Source organism: Condylostylus longicornis, unplaced genomic scaffold (genome assembly GCF_029603195.1).
Source record: "Condylostylus longicornis isolate FDR11 unplaced genomic scaffold, ASM2960319v2 ptg000075l, whole genome shotgun sequence".
Taxonomy (NCBI): domain Eukaryota; kingdom Metazoa; phylum Arthropoda; class Insecta; order Diptera; family Dolichopodidae; genus Condylostylus; species Condylostylus longicornis.
This window is the reverse complement of record NW_026578043.1, coordinates 2,393,218-2,417,908: the sequence shown is the minus strand read 5'-3', so window position 1 is coordinate 2,417,908 and position 24,691 is coordinate 2,393,218. Positions and strand designations below refer to the sequence as shown.

Sequence of the window (24,691 nt, the reverse complement as noted above, 5' to 3'; positions counted from 1 at the left end):
TTGTGGTATTAACATTATGAAGATAATAAATAATTAATAAATGATTTAAGGGAATTAATAAACTTTAAACATATTTCTATAAAAGCTAAAATTGGCACACGGTTGATGCAACTAAAGAGGGAAGAAGATTCCAGTAAAACAATTAATATGAAATATGGGAAAGAATAGAAATAGATTTGAAAGAAATAAATTTCACATAAATTTTTGTCGATTTTCCTAGGAGAATTTGGTGTTTGTTTTGAGAAATTTGTAAAACATTTGATAAAAGAATATTAAATTGAATTTAATTTTAGTTTTACCAATATCTGGTTTGATTTTAATTCAATTTTTGGTTCACAATATTTCTGGTTTTTGTGCTCTATCTTCTGTACCATAAAAAATTTGGCAAGAATTCTATAAAAAAAATTTCAAGGTTTCTAAAAATTTCTTACAAAATTATCTGGTTAAAAACAAATAAAACAAATGAAACTGTTTGTTTGAAGTTCCTATCTTTTTCAGAACGGAAGTTACAATCAAAAAAACTTGGATGAGTAAAAATTTCGTGAAAATTCGTTAAAATCCCTATAACTCACAAGCGCTTCATATTTGGCATACAGTCCGGAACAAAATTTTTACCCATTTTCGATCCTCTAGCCTAATGGTAGATGTTGTTGTATATCTTTCTGAATCACTCTGTGTATCTCGTTTTATAACAGAAAATTTGACCTAAATTTCTTTTAATATTGTTTTGCAAAATTCGCTATAAAATGTAATATTTAAATTAGAATACTAAAACAAATTAAAATGAATTCTGTTTTGACAATTAAAATAAATGACAATTTAAAACCAGATGATTTGTGAAATTAAAATTAGTTAAGCTACGTAATGCGAATAGTTTATCTAATGTTGTTAGCAAATAACCAAACATCTTTTTTGTTCGCGGAATAGTATTTGATCAATTGAAAAAACGGAGGAATGGAAGAATAAGAAGAAAATTTGTTTTACATATTTTTTGTAAAAAAGCTTCTTCAAAATCTCAAATTGACTCTTAATAAAGATTCAAATAGGTGGCAGATGATTTAAATTAGGGCAAGACTCAAATGATTGGAGATCTATAATTTCATCTGAAAACAATGTCTATCTGACTGTATACCGTGGAATTAGTAAAAGAGTAAATAAATATACAAAATGTTCATTTAATTCTAAAACTTCTACAATGTGACGATTTTAAAGACTAGACCTAATAAACGGCTCACCTATTAACCTTTGATTCTTTTATGAATTTTTTTTTTTGTAACAATGTTGTTTGAGCTTAATTTGTTACAAGTTCGTAAAATTCCCTTTTGCCATCAATGTATAAAGTGTGTATTATAATAATTTAATTACTTTCAATTAAGTGTACTAAATGATTTGAAATTAATAATTTTTAAATGACGAATAGAATAACTTGAATACTTATTACTCTGATTTATTTTTTTAATAACTATAATAATAATTGAGTTTGCCCTACGAACAATGATCTAAAGAACGTCCCAGAATTATTACAGGGTTATTAAAAAAAATTAATTTATTTTTGTTTTAAATTAAATATATAAAATATTGTTAAATATTGTTTAAAAGAATTTAATAGGTTCGAAAGATATTTAAAAAGAATATTATGTGCAGCCTAAGTGTAAATAAAATATTGCTTCAAAAATTATGATGAAAGACAGAAAAAATAAGTTACACCGAGATTTCAAAATAAAATTTTTTTTGTTAAAATAATAGTGAATAATATTGATTCCATTCATAACTTTTAATATTATAATGCTCTTGAAAAAAGATGCTAAAAATTTTGTGAAAATGTTGAATGAAATTTGAGTGCTCCAAGTTAAAAAAGAGCACAATAGGATCCAAAAGTTTCAAAAACAAAAAGGAAGACTTATGTAAGGTAATAAAAATGTTTAAGAATTTTTATATTTTGAAGAAAATTCTAACCAAGCAAGAAATTTTGCAATCTTGTTTTATGTGTATAGCGCTATACAACTCGAACTTTTAACATTATAAAAGATCATATTAGATACATAAATTTAATTTACTTTTCTGGATCGCCCGTAAAAAATTTTTTTTATAAAACCCCCATAATTTTTGAATTTGGCGTTGAGTTCAACATTAAATAGAACTAGTTTTTTATAAATCTAAGAATTTTAAATTCTCTTATAATTGTTGATTGGATAACAATGTTGGAAGAGAATTAATTTATTGAATAAATAGATAATTATTACACAGCTTATACAGCTTTTGAAATTAATTCTAAAATAATCTTAGATATTAAAAGTTACAATATGACATGTTTTAATTGCATAAAATATGTTAATTTTTGATGTACGCATCTATCATAATTGTTATAATATAAACTTTGTGTAAAATTGAATTTTAAATTTAATTCTTTTCTATTAGTGCCTCAACTATTTTTTTGTTAATTATCTATGTGGATTTGTACATTCTTCTCAAGAAATAAACAATGTAAGATTACAACTTTTGTATTTTCCTGGGAGTTGTTGTTAAACTTTTGACCAGATCAGCTATAATATTTGCATATAGACTTTTGAAGCAGAAGCGATAAGTTTTATAAGGAAATATAATTCGTAGTTAATGACGAAACAATCTTATAAAAAATATCATAGCTATTTTTAAAATTTTTAAATTCCAGATTTCTACAGCCATTTTAAAATAAATTATAGAAAATTAAAAAAAACAAAACGTAATCCAATTCTTTGTAGAACGGCTTCATTTGTAAGCCAAGTCATAAAGAAAACATTGTTTTTATCTAAAACTCAGTTAATCAAGTGACCTGACTGATGGAGTCAGATTTTCAGTTACTGATTCATTAGCCTGGCTCGCTGAAATGGTTGTTTTCACTACCCTGTTGTAATAGATACACAAACATTTTATTGAGTGTCTTCAACCTACAAGAAAAATCTTTTTTCAAATTTGATTTTAATTTTAATTATATATTTGTGCACACATTGCTTACATACTTCAAAAAGTGGCCCATATGGTTTGTAATGTGTAGATATCCATTACGTAGATACCGGATGATGTTGCATAACTCTAAAAAAATTCAAAAAGAGAATTGTCATTTAACTAAGCCTTTAAATTGTCACGATTGAATATGATGAATTTTAAATTTTATATTTATTAATTTTTTTAATAATATGATTTAGTTTGAGTCTATTAATTTTCCTTTTTTACAATATATTGTACAAAAAGTAATTTATCATTATAAATCCATTAAAACTGGTTTTTAAAGTATATGATCAATTTAAACCAAAGCAATATTATTTAAAGTGGCACTTCCCTCTTGCGCAAGCGAAGGTTTTTTTTTTTTTTTAAAGGCATTCGTAGAATGGTAGTGAGTACTTTTCGATGAGAAAAAATTTTAAATATTATTAATTTTGTGACTCTATAATTTGGAACGGGAGGAAAATGTTCTGAGTTTGCGGAATTTAACAAAGTGTTACTGATTTCGATACAATAAGTTGCCGGAACATAATGCTTTTACAATTTTAAGGAGTTGTTATTCGGACGAAGCTGGGATGAAATTTTTTTTTTAACAAATAAACAGACGCTGGGCTGCCGAATTGAGAGTCGGATGGACAGAATAAAACCAATATGCTTTTTTTCGAATTTAGTGGAAAAGGTTTAAAAACCGGTTATTCAAATATACAATCGAAATAATTATTTTTTATGCACATTTATGTCATGTGTTAAACTGATAGGTATGTTTGATTAATCGCTATATGCTTATAATTAAAATAAAAGTGCGCAGCATGTGACCGAACACGTGGTACATTTCTATAAGAACATTAGTAAAATGCTCATTAGACGATTCGTGCCAATACATAGAGGCAAAAGAATTTCACTGTAAATTTTTAAAATATTTTATATGAACTTGTTTTGAATTTTCAGAATGTAAGAGAAAACAAAATCGAATTATTGATTTTTCCAAATTTTTTTTAAATGGAGTGGGTTATAAAAACTCAAGAAAATTTAAAATTGTAAAAATACTAAACGTGAAGTTAATTTGTGGTTCAATTAACGAAATGCTAATTTACTTATTCGTAGACACTTGTATATTTAGTCTAAATATTTTTCACCCTAATCCCAAAATTAAACTAGAATGAAATAAAAAAATTATTTTTTAGTTCTTTTACGTTTACCAAAATATTTACCTGTTGAAATAAATACACAATCCATTATCCATCAAATATTTAAGAAATTCATGAACCATCCATTTTAGAATTGGTTCAACCAAAGTAATCCAGTGCAAAATAAAATGTAAACAAATTCGGCATTATATCAATTCTTATCTGTCTTCAAATCTCATTAAAATATCTTAAAACTTCATGTTTCCAAATAATATAAAATTGATCAATTGTTATTCAAATTTAAATAGTTCAAGTTAGTTTTCATCCAATCTAAAACATCAGTAATTGCAATTGATTTCTAAAACATTATAATTTAAACAGCATCACATGTTTGCATGAATGCATAAGCCATACGGTACCACAATGCATTACCATAATGCATACGATATGCATTAAGTAAACTATGCATTAAAGTGGAAAGTTTTTGCATAACAAAAGTTTTGACCCATAATTATAGTTCTGCTGTAGTTAATAAGAAATATTGAACAGTGACGATTATTAAAGATAAACCAGGCTTTACTTTATAATATTAATGATAATTTTAATATTTGTCATTATTTGAAAATGGTTAATTCGATATTTTTTAACTACTAATACTCATATGTAAATTTTTCATGTAGGGTAACTAATATGACCTTAAATAAATTAATTATACGCTTTGTACATGCATACATAATATATTGTTGATTTTCATCTTTGCTATACGCGTAGAATTAAACAGCCAGAAGCGATAGAGAGCAATTTAAGTTAATTTATTATCTAAACTTTTTTTTTATAATTAGATTTTTTCTATAGTTAAACTGATTAGATTATATTGTAAATTGATTACCTGATCTAAAAGAGCTATTGCGCCCCTCCCTGCCACCGGTGTCCAGGGGCTTGCCTCCAAGCACCTCCTTCAGAACTATATTTTTAATGAATGCGAGCAATTTGTCTGGAGAAGTATTCCGCAACGATATGCCCATCACACGGGTGCACCCAAACTGTCCTTTTTTCTGTGGATCAACGCTCCACATTCATTGAGAAAGTGAATCGGGGTCTTTTCTACTTCACCACAGTACTTACAAGATTCTAAGAGTTTTTTGAGATTGTGGTGTTCCATCAGAAAAGCTGTGAAAATTTTCAGATGATTCCTTGGCATCCTTATGATCGTCTTTAAGTGCTTCTTGTCGCAATTGTCCAAAAGCCCCTTTCCTTCACAAAGCCACGGACGTACCTTCAACGGCTTCATCCTTTTCGCTTCAAAACAAAAAAGACCCCTCGCTTCGCTAGCATATTTGCTTCCTAGTTTCCTCCCACGTCAAGGTGCACTCGCGCCCAGCACAGCGTGACCGAGTTGTTACGACCTTAGCTGTTGAGCTTGCCAAGACAGTCTCACACCATCCGAGAGGGGATCTTGCAAGAATACGGGGTCCTTATGACAACCTGACTGTCGGATATTATTCTTATATTAAGTTGGGCGAATCTTTCTGTAGGGGGTATTCTCGTCTGAAGGGTACCCCAGGAAGCGTACTGGACTAAATTAACTAAATATTCTATAGCTAACTAAGATGTTCCACCATAAGTTGAAAAGCAAAATTTGAAAAGAATTTAATAACAAAATTGCGACAATTCAATAAATCATCAATAAATATAAGAAAAAGGGAGCAATGAGTAACTGCTGTGCTGTTATTATCACTCCGGTTTTTAATTATAATATCCATCATTCTTACACGGTTAGGCAAACAAAACATTTATGCAAGGGGTACTTAGTACAAAATTATATTTATGATTATAGTTACAAACCTATATTTTCATAAATAATTTAAAAAAAACTCCAAAATTATACAAATAACCCTAAACTTTTACAATCAATTTAAATTAATTTTTATATATATCTACTGTCGTTTCTCAAATACAAATTTTGGATGACGTTCAAATTTCATTGAAATATTTTCCACAAATTCTAATTCTTCAAATTTCATATCGGTAGTAATTCTATAATTTCTAAAAATTCTCGCCAAAAATAACTTCATAAATGTTATTGAATATTTAAAACCTAGAAAGAGAAATCGATTCCATCAATTCGAAATTAGAATGAAATGTAGAATAGAAATCTATAGATACCTATACACATTCTTTGACCCTTTGTAAACGGAATATGTGAGTAAGGATGAACATATTTTAAATTATCAGGATGAAAATTATCAGGTTTGAATTTTTTTGCATCTGGACCCCAATGTTTTTCACTACGTTGCATATTAAAAATATCTAAGACAAAATCTGTTCCTTTTTTTATTATAGTACCATCTTTTAATTTTATGTCTTCTATATTAATTCTACCAACAAGAGGAGTTGGAGAAATGACTCTTAATGACTCATTTATACACATTTCTGTAAAAACTAAATCACTTTTAATATTCTCTTCATTCACTTCAAAATCTTTATGTGGGAAAACTAAAATAAGTTCATTAAAAAGCCGTTCCTGTTCTACGGGATGCATAGCCAAACATAATATTGTAATGTAAAGAGCAACAGCTGTAGTTTCAAAACCCTAAAATCAATAAGCTAATATTAAGCATTTAAATTATCATTAAAGCAGTATGAACTAAATTTATTAACAGAAATTTAAAAATGTTTTTTACTTACTGCACCAATAAGGACAATTATTTCATCTCTTATATTTATTGGTGTCATCTTGTGTTCAATTTTAAATATGTAATCTAGAAATGATACTGGTGTTACATAAGGTTTTTCTTCATCATCATCAACGACCAAAAATTTTTTTGTCTTCAATTTTTCCAGTTCATTTTCTTTCCATTTATACTCAATTTTCTACGATAAAAACAATTTTTGGATTCTATGAAATTTCAATAAATTGTTTGTTTTTTTGTCTTACTTCGTCAAGATATTTTAGAAGTGGTCCGACACAACTGATAGTATTATTATAGTGAGACGAAAACTTATAGATTCTACTATCAAAAAACCAGGGTTTGAAAATTCTTTCAATCATGCCACCCATCAATCTGAAAAAGTAAAACATTTCGTTCAAAGATTATTGCGTATTCCTTGGCATCTTGATAGCAATTTACTTTTTAAAGATATTTAACATTTCATCGAAATCAACGCATTTTACTTCAGAGTATTCTTCTCCAAGGGTTGTTTCTGGAAGATATAAAGAATTATTTAATTATTAAATGTTAAAAATAATTATAGATTTTCAAACAGCGAATACACTATTAAAATACAGAGGAATATTTAACTGCATTTGAACTACCCTTTAAATTTTTCTATTTTAAGAAATTTATAAATTAATAATTTGATATAATAGAATGGATGCATATCGATATATTTTAACCATATGATCAAGTAATCATATGAAATTCCCTCGAATCGCATATTGCGGGAATTCCCGTCGCGAGTGCATTTGATTTAAAACAGAATTTATTTTATTGCATTTCTTGCTCGAAAAAAATAATTGAACGTCGAAGTGTTAATCTTATTTAGTTTATATTCTATTAGTAAATAAATGTTATTTCATTATAAAAAGTTGTTTTACTTACTAAATGTAGCTTTTAAAGCAATTAATTGAATTGCATGGAAAAAATTATAATCTTCAATATTGCCATTTTTCTCGATATTATCAATTAATTCCCAAGAACTTTCATTGAAAACTGAATAAAAGCTTAAAATGATTTTCCGTTTAAAAGCTGGTTTCATAATTTTAACCCTTGAATACCATAATGGAACTGGAAGATGAAAGAAAAATGAGATTTACATTTTTTGTTTTATTTTTTTAGAATTACCTGTTGAACTAAACAGTCCGTCGCCTATTAAATCCGTCAAGAATGCATAAACAAAACTTTTATTTACACAATGAGGTGATGTTAGAATTGTTTCCATTGTATCAGGATCACTTGACACCATCATAGGATATGTTCCCACCCAAGTAACATATGGTGATTGATATTTTTGTTCAAGTTGACTAAAAAACTTTAAAATTTCTGAAAAAAGGAAATTTTTAAATAAAACGAGAAAAAATAGAGTTGTCGTATTACCATAATAATTTATGTAAAATTTCAGTAATGTGTTTTCAATATTTTCCAAGATATGGCCAAACTGCTATTGAAGTTGTACTGGAGCTACCACAAGCAGTCAAGAAATTTCAACGAATTTTATCAAACACATTGGCCCTACTAATATATTCACTCGTGTGAAATTTCAACATTACAGCTTTTACAGTTTCTGAGATATAGCGAAATAATTTTTGAAGTTGTATGGCAGCTACCAAAACCAGTACCCCGATCATATCCAATTTAAATGGGGTACTGGCATTTACTATAATAAATCATTTGTGAAAATTTGGTGAACTTAGCTCAATTAGTTTTTGAGTTATTGTTGAGACGAACGGGCGAACTGACAAAGCTAAATCGGATCAGAATTTGACGTTGATCAAAAACATACACTGGAGTCTATATCTCAGATCATTATTTCTTAGCTTTACAAACATTAAGGTAAATTTAGTATACCCTTCGAACATAAGTTCGTACAGGTATAATTATATTGAACAAAAGTGCTGATTATTTTTTTGGTATAAATAATATTTGTGCGTAGATGAAACGTGGGTAAGTACGTATGTAGTTATATAAAGATAAAACTTGAAAAATTTGAAGTATCAAAGTCGTAAGATGAAATTGTTCATAATTTTCTAACAATTTATTCTTACAACGTGCCCTAACGTTTGTCTGTTAACAAATTTAAAAAAGTTCACAATAGTCGTAGCAATTCAGTTCTTACATAAAGACCTACAAATAACAAGCTTAATAATTTTTGTTTAGAATGCAAGAAATGTTATATGATTTTTCAAATCTACATATAATTAAAATTGTTTATTGTATGCGTATATTACACTTAATATAAATACGCAGTTGTATGTATGTCCATAACTTCAATAAACAACTTCCTACTAAATTATTACTGTAATAAAATTATAATTAAAAGTAAAATATAATTGTAGAACACAATTAAAATATAATTGTTTATACTATTGAAATCAATTAATATTATTTGAGAAATGTATAATTATTAGAGGTGGTGTACATACATATTAGTTATAGTTAGTACATATAAGCATTTTTAAACATCTGAACTATTAAGAAATTTTAAGTTTAGCTGAATAAAATAAATATTTCATATTAAATTAAAATTGGCTTCAACAAAATTCAAATTGATTTAATATTTAACCGTAAGATTACCGTTTTCACACGAACTTATTTTCGAAAGGAATCATAAATTTGCCTTGCGTAGGTTACGGTAAGAAATAATAGTTTGACATAAGTACATGTTTTTGACCAGCATCGAACTCTAAGTAGATTTAGTTTTGTCTGGCCTTCTGCCTGTTTGTCCCAACGACAACTCCAAAAATAAATAAGCTAAGCTCAGCAAATTTTCACAATATTTTTTTATAGCAGTTAATGCAAAAATCATTTTCAAATTGGAAACGATCGAGACAAAGGTTCGGATAACTGAAATGCAACTTAAATAATTATTTGGCGTTATTAAAAATTTTTTTTTGATTCCTTAAGGTAGCTACCATGCAACTCCAATAGGTATTATAACTTTCTCACTAGAATAAAAAGCTTGGTATCACAGAATTGACGTGATCAACTCCTTTTTTTCTCGTTTTTTATGAAATTATTTTCTTTCAATAAGTTTTTGTTACTTTACCATTTAGTTGTCTGGTCTCTTACATATTTTAATTTCAAGTTTAAATTCGTGTCAAAAAATTTTTCAAATAATATTAAAGTTATTAGTAATTCAGGGGGAAAAAAAGAAATACGAATCATTTAAACTGTTGGCCTCAAAATATATTGATTGATGATATTAGCCCTTTTCATTTATTTATATCATATAACCATTCCATAACGCAAAATTTTTAACTAAGAACCCCCTTTCCCTCTGACTCATACGCTTTTTTATTGGAAATTGATTAAAGAATCATCCCCAAAACTATTTGCCATCTTATGCGAAACACCCTGTATAATATGATGACTTTAGGAGAAGATTTTTTCCACTACTTTCTATCTATTAGGAGCAATATTTTAACAGAAACGTAAAAATTGTAAAGGATAAAGAATTTGTTTTTGGTTAATAAACTTACGTTAATAAATAGATAAAAGATTACTTACTATTTGGATTATTTAAATTGAATAACGATCCCAATATTGGAAGGCCCAAATCTCCTTTTAATTTCCAATGCATTATATAGAATTGTTTTTGCTTCCAAAAATATAAGAATATTGCACAAATTATGAATAAGAAGGATAACATTGTGTTAGTATTTATTGTTTTTTCTTGCCAAATTAATAAAAAATCACTTTTGAAAAAAATATCACTTTGGAATTTAAATTAAATTTAAAAGATTTTATTCACTGATCTTTTCAGGTTGCAGCCATGATCTAAACTGATCAATCTTTTAAATTCAAAAGAGTGTTTGATATACATGTATAACAGTACTAAACTACATAATAATTACTGCATAATCAATGGTACGACATAATAATAAGTTATGATGTGTCCCACAATATTTGTACTTGTAATTAATAATATATGTTATTATTAAGAAACCTGCATACAATGTTTCTTTATATAAAATTCGTTTTATATACGTCAATAGTATCATAAAATAAATAGTTATACATTTTATAATTGATTCAATATTAAAGTAATCAAACATAATTTAGGTACAATTATTACTGACATTTAATTCATTACTTTGTTGCATTTTACATATTTTTTAAAGTTTATTCCGCTTAAAATTTTTGCGTTATTTCAGTAATATATAATTGGACATAATACATAAGCAAAAGATACATAAACCAAGTAAAAACGTTTCAGTCGGTATAAACCGACCGAATTACACCCTGCTTGTCAGCAATCTGAGTTTAAAATTTGTTTTTGAAATATCTAGAATTAGCTCTCATTGTTATATACCAAGTATTCGAACCTGACAATTCACTCTATAGAAACTGCATGGATATGTCTGACCTATTTAATTGGACACACAACTGCAAAGTTTCATGAATCTAACTCTATTATTTTTTTTAATATTTTAAATTAGCTTCTGGAACTCACACCTCTTAGGCCATTCCATCAATACTTCAGGGATATGTTTGGGCTGATATTGGACACAAGACTGCCAACTTTCATGAATCTAAATCTATTATTTTCCCAAATCATTAAAATTTATATGGCGGCCACCCAAACCTGTCAAGGCATCCCACCAAAACTTCAGGAATATATGTGAACAACAATTGGACACAAGACTATCAAATTTAGTGAATCTGACATTATTTTTCCAAACATTTAAACTTATCTTTTGTAGTTGTACGGCAGCTACCCGAACCCGTTGCCTGAATTGGCTCAATTACAATAGCAGCCGTCGTTTGCGCAAAAGGAGCAACTTGTGAAAGTTTGATGCTGATTGCTTTATTCGTTTTTGAGTTATAGTGCGATCGGACGGAAGGACGGATATGGCTAAATCAACGCAGAATTTTACGCTGAGCAAAAATATATATATATACGTCCATACCGCAGACGACTCCTTCAAGTGGTTACAAACTCCATACCAAAGTGAATATACCCTTCACGAAGTACAGGGTATAAAAAAATGTGCAGACTACAATTAAAAGTACAAACTACAAATAAAAACGAGAAAAAATAGAGTTGACCTTGTCAACTCTGTGATACCCGTACGAATTTGTTATCCTATGTGCGAATAACTAATGTGCCATAACTAACTATGGGGCAGACTATGACTTTAAGTTGCCGTATAACCATATTAATTTATGCAAAATTTCAGTACTATGTGTTTTTCAAAATACTAGTTGTGCCAAACTACTATTGAAGTTGTATGGCAGCTACCAGAAAGAGCCAAGAAATTTTAGCGAATTTTATCAAGCACATCGGCCCTACTAATATACTCACTTGTGTGAAATCTCAATATCACAGCTTTTATAGTTTCTGAGATATAGCCAAATAACTTTTGAAGTTGTATGGCAGGTACCAGAAGGAGCCAAGTAATTTCAACGACTTTTATGAGAAACTTTGGCCCTACTAATATATTCGTTTGTGTGAAATTTCAATACCATAGCTTTAATAGTTTCTGAAATATAGTCAAATATCTTTTGAAGTTGTATGGCAGGTACCAGAAGGAGCCAAGTAATTTCAACGACTTTTATGAGACACATTGGCCCTACTAATATATTCGTTTGTTTTATAGTTTTTGAGATATAGCCAAATAAATTTTGAAGTTGTATGGCAGCTACCCGAACCGGTACCCCGATCATGTCCAATTTAAATAGGGTTCTAGCACTTAGTACAATAAATCATTTGTGAAAATTTGATGAACTTAGCTCAATTAGTTTTTGAGTTATCGTTGGGACAGACGAACGGACGGAAGGACAGACAAAGCTAAATCCACTCAGAATTCGACGCTGATCAAAAACATGCACTTGAGTCTATATCTAAGACCGTTATTTCTTAGCGTTACAAACGGTAAGGCAAATTTAGTATACCCTTCGAACATACGTTCGTACGGGTATAAATATCATTTGTACACAATATACTGGATACTAATTCAGTTCCTTCTTATCGCACGAAAATTGACGAAAATAAACGAAATCTGTTGTTAAATTGGTTTTTCTTAATAAATTCTATATTTTCGTGAAAATCAAAATTTTTTTAGATTCGTATGTTGGATCTGAGTTTGGAAATCCAATGCTTATAAGTACATATCGTTAGTTTCCTATGCCTATAATCAAAAGTAAGTGAAAAAATAAGTGCAAAAAAATGAAGTTAGAATATAATATATCGTAATTCTTTATTTGTAAACCAACATTCTTTTTCTTTAACAAAAAAAAAACAAAAACAGAAAATTAACTAGGAGTTTTTTTTTTTGCTCGTTTTTAAGCAACACTGACTGGTTACACTTAAATCACAATACGACTATGTCAAAATTAATTGACACAAAAAAACTCGATCAAATATACGAGATAGTGAAATACTTGAAAAAATCAATAAGTTAAAACTGACTTTTAAATATATTTACGCTTTTAAGTTGGTGATAATTGAGAGTAGCGACAGTCATCAAAGGGTTAATCTAATCCGCAATTTAATTAATCAATCATTCTGCTTTTGTTTACTGGTGGCTTAAGTTTGAATCAAATAGTTTTTATAATACAAGGAACTGCAGCTTTAACAATATTTCATAAAAAATAAACGCTTTTCTTTTTTCCATTAGATTATTTTAAGAAAGTATTACAAAATTTATATTGAATTCCAAAAAATAGTAGACCGCAAAATTTTTATCCATCTCATTTATTAAATCAGTAGTAGAAAATAATAATGGCTTTACAATAATAAACAAATAAATTATTGCTTTAAAATTTCTGTATCTGCAATTGTTTATTTTCTAAGTTTATCATGCTAGTATATATAATGTCATTCATAAAATATTTAAGAAATAAAAGCTTACTAGTTCATTCATTAGTTAAAGACGAAAGTTACAATTTAACTTTTTTTTTTCCTTTGCTCACTCATAGGAGGAGCATAGGGCTAGTGCATGATATCATATGCCCTAGTTTCATAGCGTTATAGAGTTTTAACTAGGAAGGCAACTAACCTGCCGTAGAATTGTTTCTTTATATTAAAGATTTAAGTTTTTATTAATATTTACTGTTTACTTTTTTTAGTTTTCAATATCGAATATTATAAATATATGAAAATTACTTGTATAATATTTATGAGTATTGTATATTAAATTATAATGTTGAATATAATTTTTAAAGTTACCTAACTGGGGTTTCAATTCGTGACCCTCCGTTTAAAGGACCGGTGCCATAACCACTGCACCAATAGTCAGATCAATGTAACTACAATGTAAAACTACTGTCGATGTAACAAACAATGTAACTAGTAATATCGTATTTTTTTACAAAACTATTATATAGTAAAAAATTCATTAATTGCAATATTTTTACTATTTCTAAATTTTACGTAAATTTTTTTAGATTTATGGCGCTTTATTATCTATCGATATACATACGTTACATATAGCTATGTAGATTCAAAAATTAAATATTCCAAAAACTTTTACTTTCATGCATGGCGTAAAAATAGCTTTATAACATCTTAATTATATGTTATATATTTGTAGGTATTGAGGTGTTATTACTTTATAAATATAAACGAGTTTGATTTTTTTTTCATTTTCTAGAAATTTTTAATATAATCGATAATATCAACTTTAATGTTTGTTTATATACTTATACGAATATTCATTCAAAAAATGTAAATTGCATTATAGCATCTTTTCGCAGTGACATTACCAATATTGGTAATCATTATATTATAAAAATTTATAATGTAAATTGTTTATGGTATCTTGATATTCTTTGATAAATTGTGAATTACACGTGTTCACCTTTAGTTTATAGAATTTTTATAACCATTTCGTAAATATCGTAGATAATAACGGCTACTTAAGGTAGACTAGTTTTTTTTTTTTTTGTAAACATTTTTATTATTAATTTTCTTCTTACGTATAATTTTATTAATAATTGGTGGTTTGTGTTTTTCTTCTAAATCAATTTAAAATTATACAAATATTAAATTTTTCTATCAACATTCAACTACTAAACTTTATTCAATTCACATTAAATAATAGTTTAATCAAACCGATGTTGCGTATTTTGTCACATAAAAAAAAATATTAAAAATTTTCTTAAAGTTAGGCGAATGCTTAGGCTTGTACGAAACGAATATAAGACTGAAAAGTATTATAAATTTGCCTTCTTATTTATAACACTACAAAATAATATTCTAAGATATACACATAAGTGTATGTTTTTGATCAGTGTCAAATTTATCGTGAATTCGGTTAGCTACCCTACAACTTCAGAAGTTATTCGGTTATATCTCACAAATTATTGGAGCTTATTGGAGCTTATATTACAATTTCGCGCAATCAAATTTCATATTATTGAAAATATTATGTATAATAAAAGTCGTTAAAATTTCTTGGCTCCTTGTGAGATTTGCCGTTCAACTTCAATAGTTCGCTCATAAGACAGCATGTTCGTACGGGCATCACAAAGTTGTTACGATCTATTCTATATTTCTCGTTAGATTTTAATACAATATGTCGTTAATGAAGGTTTTTGTTTTTACCGACCGCATTGTGTATACAACAGACTGGTATGTGATAACAACAAATTTTGCATATCGAGTTTTCGGTGGCAACGTACTTCTCCATGGTAGGAATTATTTTTAGCAACCTGTCGGTCTGTGTGTGCAGCAGTGTATCTCAAGTTCGAACCGATTTTGATGAAATTTCATTTGTAAGTTTATTTCGACTATGGCACTGATTGATCAACTTCTGGGATATGTCACACCGCGGGAACTGCACTTTTTTGCGGGCCTGTTTTACATTTTTGATCATTATGAAGAAAATATTCAACAGATTTACTTGAAATTTCATATGTAAGCTTCGCTCGATCGTCCGCGAAAAGCGCGTCCTAACTTTTGGAAGAAATCAGGCATCAGCAACTAGACGTTTGCTACGCGCCAAATATACATTTTTGTGTATATGAAGAAAAACAATTAATCGATTTCATTGAAATTTAATATTTGAATTCTTCGTATTAAAACAATGAACATAGAAAACTGATCTGCGGGACGATTTTACATTTTTCACCAAATCTACGAAACGAATTGATCGAATAACTTGAAATTTGAGTTCTGGTTGTTACCGAAACTAACTGGCAAGCATTTCAGGGAATTCAGGTAGCACAAAGCGAAACTCTACTAAGAGCTAAATTTACATTTTTCTAGGTATGTTAACTATATGCTTACTAATGTTCTAAAAATTGGAATGAAGTATTTAACAGGCATTTTTATAATATTCTGTAACACTTTCGCTTAACTAGACAATACACATTGCGGTCGGTTATGTACTGATCCCATCAGATTTTTTTTTTGTCTGTTAATGACCTACACTAAGTGTAATAATATATTATAATAGAATAAATTTAGTAATCTACCTGATTTTAACTAGAAGAAAGAAGTACGAAGTAATTTATATGCTTTAAGAATAAAATTTAGAAGGCAGGCGTATTATAAAAATAAATGCATTAACAGTATATGGTAGGAAATTCTACAACAATTTAAATATATATATGTATGTGTAATTGATTTTATAACTGGCGTATAATTGATTTATTTATGGTTTTTTTTTGGGTCAAGTATTGTCATTAATTTTTATATGAAATATTTCATTCTATATAGATTTTTGTGGCACACTTTAAAAAAACAAAACAATTAAGAAAATTAAACTTTTAGTAATTTAATGTCTAAATTATAAGTGTTATCAAAAGTAATTAAAACATTAATTTTCACGTAAGAAATTCCCGTTTGCAAAAATTCGAAGTCACGTGTTAAAAAATTATACGATTTTTTTGTTCCACATATTTTTAAATTAAATTCATTAAGTATTTATTTAGAATACTTATTAAAATATAGTTGTTAGAAATAGATAAATGACGAGAAAAAATTAAGTTGACCTAGTCAACTCTAATGACATCAGTGCGAATGTTTTCTATAGATCTTAACATTTTAAATGAAAAATGTTAGCCCTATATCATTAGACCTTTAAAATTTTTAATGTACATAAGTTAATTTTTTTTGAATTTGCGAATTTACTGAAACCTATTATCAAACTCGGTTATTAAAAATTTAATCAATTGTAGTGATGAACGGACAGATGAACGGACATAAAAGCTAAATTGACCCAAAATTCGACCCTCATCAAATAGATATGCATTTGTCTTTCTGAGATATCAAATTCTTAGTGTTACAAACAGCGAAATAAATTTGTAATACTCTTCGAATATTTGTTCTCGTGGATGGGTTTATAATAAATAAATTAAAGCTTATGATTGAAATAAATTTAAATTTAAATATCGTTACAAGATTTTTATTATTTGTAAGTAATTTTTAAATCTGACCATTGGTGCAGTGGTTATGGCACCGGTCCTTTAACCGAAGGGTTTCGGGTTCAAACCCCGGTCAGGTCACTATAAAAATTATATTCAATATTATTATAACTTAATATACAATACTAATAAAAATATTATACAAGTAATTTTCAAATATTCCTAATATTCGATATTAAAAAAAAAACTAAGAAAAATAAATAGTAAATATTAATAACCTCAAATAATTAATATATAAATAAAAACTACGACAGGCTAGTCACCTACCTAGTTAAACCCTATGACGCTATGAAACTAGTGCATGAGAAATCATGCACTAGCCCTAGGCTCCTTCTAGGAGTGAACAAAGGAAAAAAAAAAAAAAAAAGTAATTTTTAAAATTTACTTACCATTTCAGTTGAACAGATTTATTAGTTAATTTGAATTTAATTTTTAAAAAATTTTTGTCTTTATTTAAAATTTTCAAAAACATTTAATGAAATTCCTATATACAACATATTGTAACAAACTATTAAAAGTTCGAATTTGTGATACAAATTTGAATTGCCTGACTTAATTTAACATTAGGTAATTCAGAAATAGATTTCTAATTAATTTGTAAATAAAATAATAAATATAAAGATTAATATTTATTATTTAAATTAAATATTGGTTATTATACCCTGCCCCTTCGTGATTTTGACATTTAGGTCCGTCTACATTGATTAAGACATGAGCGTCCGTCCGCCCGATTGCACGATTCAAAAACTATGCAATCGACACCAAACTTTCAGAAGTTGTTTCTTTTGTGCCAAGGACGAACCCAATTGTAATTGGACCAATTCGGACAACGGGTACGGAGAGCTGCTATACAACTTAAAGAGTTTATTTTAAATATTTAAAAAACTAATAAAAGTATAAATATGAAATTTTATATCCGTGTGTCCAATTACATTCTACACATGCTCCAAAAATTTTAATGATATGACAGCACCGGTTCGGGTGGCCACCATACAATTCCAAAAGCCAATTTTTTATATTCGGAAAAATAGTAGTCAGATTTATGAAACGTGGCAGTCATGTATCCAATTATAGGTCAAATATATTTCTGAAGCTTTAGTGGAATTGCTTGACAAGGTCGGGTACTTGCCATACAACTCCAAAAGCTAATTTTAAATAGTTAGAAAAATAATAGTCAGATTCATGAAACTTGGCAGTCGTGTGTCCAATTGTAGGTCAGATATACTCGTGAAGTTTCTATATAACAATGAAAGGTGAATATATTCTAACAATGAAAGGTGCAGGGTATAATTCAATCAGTTTATACCTAGTAAAACGTTTTTACTTGTTAATATTTATTTTAAATAATAGTTAGCATGAAATTGAATTATATTATTTAAGTTCTGTTAATTACAGACTTTGAACATACATAAATCTAATGTAGAAGTATACAATATAGAGTCAAGAGTACAATGAATACGAGTTTACAATATTATTTTAATTCAATTAATTTTTTTTTATTTACATAAAAATATATGATATTGTATTATATACTGTCATTATAAATTCTAATTAATCAAAATTAAAATATTTTAATAATTGAGCTATTTTTTTTTTTGTTAAACTACCAAAGCCTTAAAATTTTAAAATGACACGCTTATTACGAAATAAACTTTAAATACAAAACTATAATATATTTTTTATTACTAAATTTTATAAAAAATACAACAACAAATTATATAATTATATATATATAATTACAATTTACAATTTTATTTTTATAAATTTTAACTCTTAATTATTGGTTAATTTATTAAAATTAACCGTAATTAAAGTAATGATATAATATTGTAGAAAATTTTATAAACATATGGAGAGTTTTCAAAAATTCCCATATATTATTGATCTTATACAATTATTATAGTTTATTTTACAATATATATATATGAAAATTGAAATAGAAATATTTTTGGTTTCAAGAAATCAATTAAATAATATAATATTAAAACATCATTAAATTTTTCAACTTGTAACCCCACAGTGCAAAGTGAAATATAAGATGTAAAATTCAAGTTTATTGAAATTGTCATGTTTTACCCCATGTGTTATACATTTATGTTATATGATATTTCTGGTACCTGATGTGATATTTCTGGTAAAACGCCTATATAACTATATGCAATTTCTAATTCCTAAAATTCTTTAAAAATCTCTTATATAATTTTAATAAAAAAAAAACAGGAAAACTTATCTAATAATAATTAATTTAGATCAATAAAAATTAATTAATTTTAATTTTTTTTTGTATATATAAAATTTTCTATTTTAAACGTTTTTCAAATTTGTACGTTGGATGAGTTTTTACTTTAATTGAAATATTTTCGATAAATTGTAAATCTTCAAATTTCATATTTGCACTAATCTTATAATTTCTAAAAAGTTTCGCTACAAAAATTTTCATTAATGTAAAAGAATATTTAAAACCTAAAAATAAAAAACAAAAAAATTAATTAGATTTTTATGAGAAGAAAAAAAAATTACATGAAATTTACTGCTTTAACAACTTACCTACACACATTCTAGAACCCTTTGTAAATGGAATAAAAGCATATGGATGATAATCTTTTATTTTATCTGGATGAAAATTTTCTGGATCAAATTTTAATGCATTTGGACCCCAATGTTTTTTACTACGTTGCATATTAAATATATCTAACATAACATCTGTATTTTTCTCTAATATTATACCATTTTTTAATTCAACTCTATCCATTGTAACACGTCCAACAACTGGTACTGGTGATATAACACGCATTGATTCATTTATACACATTTCAGTATATCTTAAATCTTTTATGTGCTCTTCTGTAATATCCGTATTTCTATCTGGTAAAATATCACATAATTCTTCATATAATTTTTCTTGTTCTTCTTCATGCATTGATATACACATAATAGCACAATATAGAGCTACGGCAGTAGTTTCAAATCCCTAAAAAAAAGAAAAGATTAAATTTTTTTTAAGTATTATAATTGCAATATTATATGTTTTCATTACATACTCGTATTTTTATTATAATTATGAAACAACAATATTATGCATTGCTAAGATTTGTAAAAATATAGTCACAACTTTAAAAGGTGATGTTTTAAAGGAAAATTTTATAATACACTTTTTCCGGAGGAATATAAAAAAATACATACCGCTGCAATCAATACATATATTTCACTTTCTAGTTCTTCTGTTGATAAACAATTTTCATTGTTAATGCAAATATACTCTAACAAAGATAATGGTGATTTAAATTCATTGTCATCATCATAATCATTACTATTGTTTTCCAACTTTTTTTTATATTGTTCTTGAATTTGTAATTTCTTTGAAATAACTTTCTATACTTACGCAAGTATAGAGAATAAAATAAGAAAAATATTTAAATAAAATTAATTACTATTCATTTAATTTTTAAATTTAAGTTGAAATTACCTTATGAACAAAATCTACAATTATACTTCTATGTTTGCAAGCATTTTTGTAATGATTAGTTAAATTATAAATTCTGGAATCAAAATAATATGGTTTAAACATCCTATCAATCATGGCATACATTAAACTGAAATGGAAAATATTATTAAAGTTAAAGAATTTAACTGTAATTATAGTTCTCACAAATATTAACGTAAAAAAAATTCCAGTGTCTAAATAATTGCAATAAGTGTGACCAAAATATAATATTCAATTGCCTATTCAATTGCTGACAACGAAATTAGTTTAAAAGTTAATCGAATATGATGAAATTCATATTTAAGCTAAGTCTAATTCAATTTTTTAATTCATCCGAACAATTTTTTTAACACATATAAGATTTTACGCGAGTATGTTAGATAAACATACTGTATTACGCAGTACTCGGTATATCGGTCTTAATAGGGAATCTAAATTTGGATTTCAGGATTCCAAAATTTTATTTAATTTGAAATAATGTATTTTAAGCAATTATATTTTCTTCTGAACTTTTTTTGCGATAATTCCGCAAATATAGCGGAATTTCGGATTTCATTTATTTTATGTAATTCTGAAAATTCCATAATTTATTTTTTGATAAAAATTTAATTTTTTAGTTTTAAAAAACTAGCGAATACTACGGTAATTAATTAATATTAATAGTTTTTGTTTTTTTATAAAAACTTACTATGAAAATGATTCTAAAATAACTCTGAAATCCACCTTTTCTGCATCCGAATGTGAATCTCCAAGTGTTGTTTCTGAAATTAAAATTTACCAATAAATAAAAAATAAAAAATCACAATCACTTATTTAATCTTATTATAGCACTTACGGCATGTTGCTATTAAAGCTGCTAATTGTATATTAAAAAATAATGAAAAATTTTCATTATTGCCACCTTCTTCTATACGACAAAGAAATTTTTTCGCTTCTTCATTAAATACATTATAAAAACCTAATATCATTCGTCTCTTAAAAGTTGGTTTAACAATTTTAACACGAGTATTCCATAATGGTACTAAAATAAACAAAATTAAATTATTTTAATAAACTTTGTATTAATAATATTAAATTAATGATGTTATTGTATAATGGAAATCCTGTTTAGAATTTATTATTTTTCATTACCATTTGAGGTGAAAAGTCCATCACCAATTATATCACGTAAGAAATTGTAAACAAAACTCTTATTAACACATTTTGGTGATGTTAAAATCGTTTCCATTGTATCTGGATCACTTGATACAACAACACATAATGGTCCTAACCATTCTACATATGGCGATTTATGTTTTTCTTCCTCCTTTGCCAGGACATGTAAAACATCTATGAAAAAAACAAAAACATGAATAAATTATAATTGTTTATCATATCACAAAATATTTTGAAATAATTTAAAATTTATTGGTACAATTGCAGTTCAAACAGAAGGAAATCATAACTACTATTTAAAATAAAATTAATTAAAGTAATTATATATTGAGATTGTGTTATGTGGAATTAATAAAGAAAATCCATAAAAGTTGAAGGTAAAATGCTTGTGTGCAAGTGGTCAATTTCAAGAATAAACGATTTAAATTCTTGTACGAATTACTTCACTTATGTCAATAATTTTATGATGATAATTTATAAAATTATTATTTGCACTATTTTTATTAATTATAACTAGTTTGTTAAATCTTTAATTATTAATAATTTGTTTGACCCACATAGTTTATTGTAAATTAAATATTTCACATGTACTGCTCACAAAAAATGTTGTTCAACGTTGTACTCTAAATTAATTAAGAATATTTGTGTTCATCTCTTTGGGAAACGTCAAAAACACATTAAGCTAAACATAATAAATTTTCACAAAATATTTGAACAATTCAAATTTCATATGAAAAGTTTAGTAACAGGACCACTATTCCAACAAAAAAAAGAAAGTAAGTAAAAAAGTAAGATGGTGCTTTAGCCATTCAATGGATCATAAAGTGGACACCATCAACCGTTTTTTTTTTATAAATTCGCATAATTCAAAACACAGACACATGTCAATATACAAACAACCAGCGTTCTTTTAGTTTAACTGTTTTAATTTTATTTAACTAGAAATTTTCGGAGTAAACGAGATTTTTTAACTTTATTAAAACGATCGTGCATGCTATTCGTGCTTTACTTTTGTTAAAGTATATAAACACCAATTTACATCTATAGGGTGATTGAGAAAGGTATACAACAACACATACCATTGGTTAAATAGTCAAAAATGTGTAAATTTTTTATTCTGGACTAAATGCCAAATCTGAGAGTTTAATGAATTTTTACGAAATTTCTACTTGTTCAAGTTTTCTTTGCTTATAACTTTTATTCCGAAAAAGATAGGAGCTTCAAATAAACAGCTTTTTAAACTTTAGAAATAATTAAATTTTTTCCTTATTTTTTATTTTTTTTTATTTTCTCTAATCCGATAATTTCGTACGAAATCTTTTATTATATAGAAGATACAGTACAAAAACCATTTCTGTATCAAAACCTTAAAGGTCCTAGTAAAATGTAAAAAATTAAAAAATTTTCACTTTTTTTGATTTGTATTGATTGTAAGTACTGTTATTATTAACTATTATTAATTTTTGATTACAATGGTCACTCTGATGGTCACTTTAATATTTTTATTGAAATATTTTTGTTTCAAACGTAAAATTATTAAAACAATATTTTTCGGCAGCATTAGTACTTGAAAACTGAGTTTTCATCGCCGGAGATAACTAACGGAATTTCTCGAAATTTGAAACTTAAGTACACAGTGCGTTCATTTATGTTGTGTTGACCACTTCAGATTTTTTTTCACTAATAAATTTCACCATAATATTAATATTAAATTTTAATTATTTGTCGTAAATTTCTCAAAATATAAATTATATAATTTTCGAAACAAATTTTAAATATTAAAACTGTAACAATTCAGAAGTTTTTGAACATTGAAGTAAAATAATTCGAAACTATCCACTTTTCATCTTCAACTAGAAAAAATTTTGATTTTTCACTCTTACTCGTATTTTCATTAATACCTGATATAAAAAATATTCACCGAAATAAATTTAGTTTTCATACCAGTTCGATTAGAAAATTTTATTAAGCTTCCTAAAAAAGGATAACCAAATGATCCACCCAATTTCCATGTTAAATAATAAGAATGCCTTTGCTTCCAAATGTATATCGACAATAATGTTGTTACTAGTAGAAAAAGTTGATAAAACATTTTAACTCTATATTTTAATTTGAATGAAACAAATTTTTTTTCGAATTATTTCCCTCCGCAATTTTTTTTTTTGTTCTAAATGTTTGCCAAATGAATTTTTTATTAAAACTGTGATATGCTAGCTTAAATCTTAACTTATTTAAAGACCTTTCAGAGAAATTTAAGTTAAATACAAATTATTGATAATAAGCTTTAGTATAAAGTAGAAGCTTTAATAACATGTTAGAATAAATTAATAAGAGCAATAAAGTAAACAAAGATCGAGCAATACAATAAATGTTTGATGTCTCATTTCTCATGTTATAGTTAAAGATATTTTGTCGTAATCTTCTTTATAGTTCTTTCAAAAATTTCTTCATATTTGAATATTGTTTATTACAGAACTATAAATATATTTGATTTTTCATATTCAAAAGACATTCTTTAGCATACAAATCATTACGAGTATAATCTTATAATCTTTCTAGCTTTGTTAAGTACACTAACAATTTAATGCATAAACTTACACTTTCTATAGTTGTGCTATATATATATGTGCTGATTTATCTCTAGATGGCGTATAAATATTTAATTTTTCGTGGCATCGAATTGAATTTTGGTGTTCCATTCAATCATATATATTATTTCTGTAAGATGATTGATTGCCTCTTCCATGTTTAATATAAACAATTATTGCTAGATTATTTGAATTTGCCTGTCGTGCATAAATTCAACAAATTGGTGATTTAAGACACTTACCCAAAAATAATGTTGAATTATC

General features: G+C 26.7%; 1 protein-coding gene across 1 annotated transcript; it reads right to left on the bottom strand.

Annotated features, from left to right (window-relative positions):
- Window positions 1–5,940: 5,940 nt before the first annotated feature.
- LOC129612568 (uncharacterized) lies at window positions 5,941–23,997 on the bottom strand. Its single transcript, XM_055526237.1, has 17 exons — window positions 23,784–23,997; window positions 21,816–22,013; window positions 21,520–21,705; window positions 21,373–21,445; window positions 20,667–20,793; window positions 20,384–20,572; window positions 19,748–20,171; window positions 19,511–19,663; window positions 10,684–10,775; window positions 10,337–10,541; window positions 7,955–8,152; window positions 7,712–7,897; window positions 7,241–7,313; window positions 7,048–7,174; window positions 6,798–6,983; window positions 6,276–6,702; window positions 5,941–6,207 (listed from the first exon to the last, which is right to left on the bottom strand). Exons 1-17 carry the CDS (start codon window positions 23,929–23,931, stop codon window positions 6,047–6,049), a joined length of 3,153 nt encoding a protein of 1,050 aa, XP_055382212.1. The 5' UTR covers window positions 23,932–23,997; the 3' UTR covers window positions 5,941–6,046.
- Window positions 23,998–24,691: the final 694 nt, after the last annotated feature.